This window comes from Vidua chalybeata, chromosome 1, assembly GCF_026979565.1.
Source record: "Vidua chalybeata isolate OUT-0048 chromosome 1, bVidCha1 merged haplotype, whole genome shotgun sequence".
NCBI lineage: Eukaryota > Metazoa > Chordata > Aves > Passeriformes > Viduidae > Vidua > Vidua chalybeata.
The window spans coordinates 31,893,064-31,897,243 of NC_071530.1; the positions used below are offsets into that span (position 1 = coordinate 31,893,064).

The 4,180-nt window shown below is 43.3% G+C and overlaps 1 protein-coding gene across 1 annotated transcript; it reads left to right on the top strand.

Moving 5' to 3' along the window:
• Positions 1–433: 433 nt before the first annotated feature.
• On the top strand, positions 434–3,724 carry IL6 (interleukin 6). The gene is made up of 4 exons (XM_053934118.1): positions 434–691; positions 789–902; positions 1,122–1,268; positions 3,518–3,724. The coding sequence occupies exons 1-4, from the start codon at positions 434–436 to the stop codon at positions 3,707–3,709; spliced, it is 711 nt and encodes a 236-aa protein (XP_053790093.1). The 3' UTR covers positions 3,710–3,724.
• Positions 3,725–4,180: the final 456 nt, after the last annotated feature.

Sequence of the window (4,180 nt, forward strand, 5' to 3'; positions counted from 1 at the left end):
TATATAGGCAGGTATGCGTGTATAATTTCCAGGAGTTTTTGTGCGGCTGGAGCTGGCAGGCTCCGAGGAAAGCCGGACCGGGGGGCTCCAGCCCCGGCCGGGACCCAGAGGGGCAGGTGAGCCGGCGGTGGGTGCGGGGGGCAGCCCGGCCCTCAAGGAGTTACGGAGCACGATTACTTCATGTTCCCACCGGCCGCTTTCGGCTGCCCGCCCCTCGGCCCGTTTCACAATCCCGGCTCTCAAGCAGCCCTGTCAAGCCGGGCGCGCTCCGTGAGCACACACCCCCATGTTCTCATGCCGGATTTTCCCAAGGCCATGAATAATCTCGAAGCCCCCTCAATAAATACACGTTCAGGGATGCCCGGAGCTCATTCAACCCGCCAGCCTCGCCGACGAGAAGGGGCCAGGGCCAGAGCCGAGAAGAAGCCGCACCATGAAGTTTCCCCGGGACTGTGGCTGCGACCGTGCCCTCGCCGGCCGCCGCCGGCCGCCCGCCCTCCGCGCCGCGCTGCTGCTGCCGCCGCTGCTGCAGCTGCTGCTGGTGCCTCGGGCCGCCGCCGCCCCGCTGCCCCACGCAGACTCCTCGGGGGAGGCCGAGCTGGAAGAGGCGGCGGCGCGGCGGGCGGCGCTGCCCGACAGCCTGCGGCTGGCGGGGCTGCTGCGCGACCAGGCGGCACAGCTGCAGGACGAGGTGGGTACGGCCGCACCGCGGGCTCGCTCACACGCCTGGCTCGGCCGCGGCTGCCTCCTGACAAGGTGCGATCAAACTTCTCCGTGTCTCTCCCCAGATGTGCAGGAAGTTTACCGTCTGCCAGAACAGCATGGAAATGCTCCTCCACAACAACCTCAACCTTCCCAAGGTGACGGAAGAAGATGGGTGTCTGCTCGCCGGCTTTAATGAGGCAAGGAACAGCTCTCCTTTCCTATCTAATCATGTCTACCTGGGGCAGATTTTGCCTGCTCAAAAGAACTGTGGAAGTTGACCTAAAGATTTGTACCGGCTCTAGCCGGCTTTGGCCAGACCTCCACACTATAAGAGCATCATCTGCTAACCTGCACACAGCATTGAGATCAAGGCACTTTGAATTCTAAGTGACTTTCTCACCTTTCTCTCATTTCAGGATAAATGCTTGAGAAAAATCTCCAGCGGGCTTTATACATTTCAGACATACCTCAAATACATACAAGAAACTTTTATTAGTGAAAACCAAAATGTTGAATTGCTATCCTATAGTACAGAGCACCTGGCACATACCATAAGAAAGATGGTGAGTTGATTTTAAATTTCCTCTGATGATTTTTGTGGCTTAATACTGATGTGAAGTCAGAAATAGAAGATGCTATGTGAAATACAGGATGCTATGTTTCAGTTCCTCGAAAAAACAGGTGACAGTTCCTTATGCTCAGATCTTAGCATTATGACTTAGAGGTTTTACAAAGTTTTGCTTTCTTTTCTTAAAGAAACAACTCTTCTTCCTACTTTCTGTTGTTAGTTATAATTTCCAAACCAACTAAATGCATCATTTTAAGAACAAATATACTAAACTGGCTGATAGAAATATGATTTCTCAGAGAGCTTGTTTATAACTGCTGAACTGCAATTCAGCCCATACTAATGTTGGAACCCACTGAGAAGTAGGAGTCAGCAACTTTTTTTAAAAGCCCACATTAAAAAAAAAAAAAAAAAAAAAGCCAAGTGTATTTTTAGAATATTATTTATCTTTAAAACTCTCCAAACCAAACTTTTAAGCCAAGCTGTATGGCATATTGAGATACTGTTGTCAATATACCAGATAGCTCCCTACTGAGAAACACATATTTTGCTTGCAAAAAAACTTCTTTCACAAAAATACCAATTTCTCTCTTCATTTAGTAAACTAAAATGCTATTAATTTCTGACAGACATTTTTCATGTTTTGGAGAGTTTTGAAAGATCACACTTCAAAAATTTACTTAATTCCTGTAGTTCTTGCTCGTTTTAACAATCCTTAATATGAACGCTTCCTTTTGTCTTTGGGGAAAGCATTTGCCTGATTAAAAATCACCCAGGTAAGGACTGCAGAAGTCTTGGGGCATTATTTCCTTCCAGGCAATTTTCAGCATGTGAAAAGCCTATTGTTTATTGTGTGTTTGCCATACCTTTCCTAACATATTTACTTATGCCTATCATTCTTTATGCGAAAGGAAGCTGAACTGCTTTTTTTCACACTGTGCTAGCTAAGAATAATAGTCCTGTCATAAGACAGCAACTGATTACTGGCTTCCAGCTTGATACACAAGTTTGAAGAAAGTTTGTTTCGTAACTGAGAGAGATTAGGTTTGTTGGGCTGGGGAGTTTGGATTTTTTTTTTTTTTTTTGACCAAGGTAATCAAAACAGGCAGAATTAAACAAAGAATTAAAGTGATCAAAAGCAAAACCTGCACCTGTAGAAACTGTGGAGTTTTTGACAAAAGGCCTTGATCTTCATGTTGGAAATTTTTCTTTGTGAGAGAAAAATCTGCTATTTAAGGCAAGGACAGCAAAGCCAGAATCCATCACTTGTGGTTAAATAGATCCACCAGCATGATACCTGTCTGGATATCCAGATACAAGCTTTAACAGAGCACAACAAGGAGCTGGGCATACCAGGAAAAGGGGGTGTGATGAGAACACACTCTCAAGTAGTCTGGATAGGAAGAATATTTCTCTCTTATATTTCACAAAAAAGATGTTCCAGAAGGAGGTTTGCATCTTTTTGCCACTTGTTAAAGGATAGGAGAGATCCTAAACACAGGATTAAGCAGATACTTGCTAGAACTTTGGACTCCAAATCACCTAAAACAGCTCCATGATTTGGGTATGTAACTCCCATTTTCATTAGTCCCACTTCTTGGGACAAGTTCTTCAAAGGCCTTTAGGTACTTGGTGCACAGTGCTGTGAGTCAGCATTAGATAAATAAGTCATTAGATAAATAACTTTTACTCATCTTGTAGTTATGCTCTCACATATCAGTGAAAGTTGGTGGCACTTAAGTCTCACATGTGACTAAATGCCTGGAAAGTAAGAATTAAGCAGCTAAACAAGTCTGACATTTTTGGAAACTTGTTAATGTGTTACAAAATGTGAGTGTACTCCAATGTCAGCCAATGACTGACTTATGACTCAGGATGGAGCAGTGCAGGTTAGGACAAACCATGATCAGCATCTCCCTACCCAACCAACCATGTGACCTCCAAAGAGCAGGAGGGGTGTATTGATCTGCTCAGAGCCTGTTGGACTGCGATGCCTGAGGTTGCATTCAAACCAAAACAATATAGCCCAGGGATTCCTACACAGCAGTCGTACCAGGCAACAGCATTCCTCACACCTCTCCACAGAAACAGGGCTGGAGGAAAGCATCGGTCTCAGGGAGGGCTGTTGTCTGCAGTACAGTAAAAGTGGATATGCAGCAGGCTGGGAAAATACAAAGCATTGCTCTCCAACAGGCTCAGTGACAGTGTTTTAATCAAGGCCCTCCAATATTGTCTTTTTCACAGGTGATCAATCCCGAAGAAGTGATCATTCCAGATGCAGCTACCCAGGAATCCCTCCGCACAAAGCTGCAGTCCACTAAGGACTGGACAGAGAAAATCACCATCCATCTCATCCTCCGAGACTTTACTTCATTTATGGAGAAGACAGTGAGGGCCGTGCGCTATTTGAAAAACACCAGGAGTTTTAGTGTTTGAATGTTTTAGTTCAGGCACAATCCTTTTGTTACAGATCTGTCAGGTGGCAGATAACAGTGTTGTTCTGTTTTAAGAACTAGAAATAGTAACAATGGTTTGCATCTATATACATTCCCATTTCCTTCTAGGAACTTATTTATTGTATTTAAGATATTTATTAGTTTTTAATATTTATTTATATTTTCAATATTTAGAAATAATTTAAACAAATTATGTATTTTATTTCCTTTCTAATGGTACTATTCAGATAATAAACTTATTTAATATGTGTTAAAAAAAAATATTTTCAGAACCCAAAAATCTTTTGTGTAATTTATGTTTTTATATATTTGAGAGATGGTATTTATAACTTTTTTATATTTTTAAGACAAATAAAAGCCGATTTTTAAAAAAAGCTTGTATAACCTCTGTGAACTTTAAATAAGACCAAAGCACTCTAATATATCCAGGTTTTAATGCCTGCAATTATCA

Bases quoted from the DNA above. Each gene is read 5' to 3' on its own strand.
- IL6 (XM_053934118.1), top strand. From the start codon at position 434: ATGAAGTTTCCCCGGGACTGTGGCTGCGACCGTGCCCTCGCCGGCCGC. The intron at 692-788 runs GTGGGTACGGCC...GTCTCTCCCCAG, and splicing joins CGGCACAGCTGCAGGACGAG to ATGTGCAGGAAGTTTACCGT. The intron at 903-1,121 runs GCAAGGAACAGC...CTCTCATTTCAG, and splicing joins TGCTCGCCGGCTTTAATGAG to GATAAATGCTTGAGAAAAAT.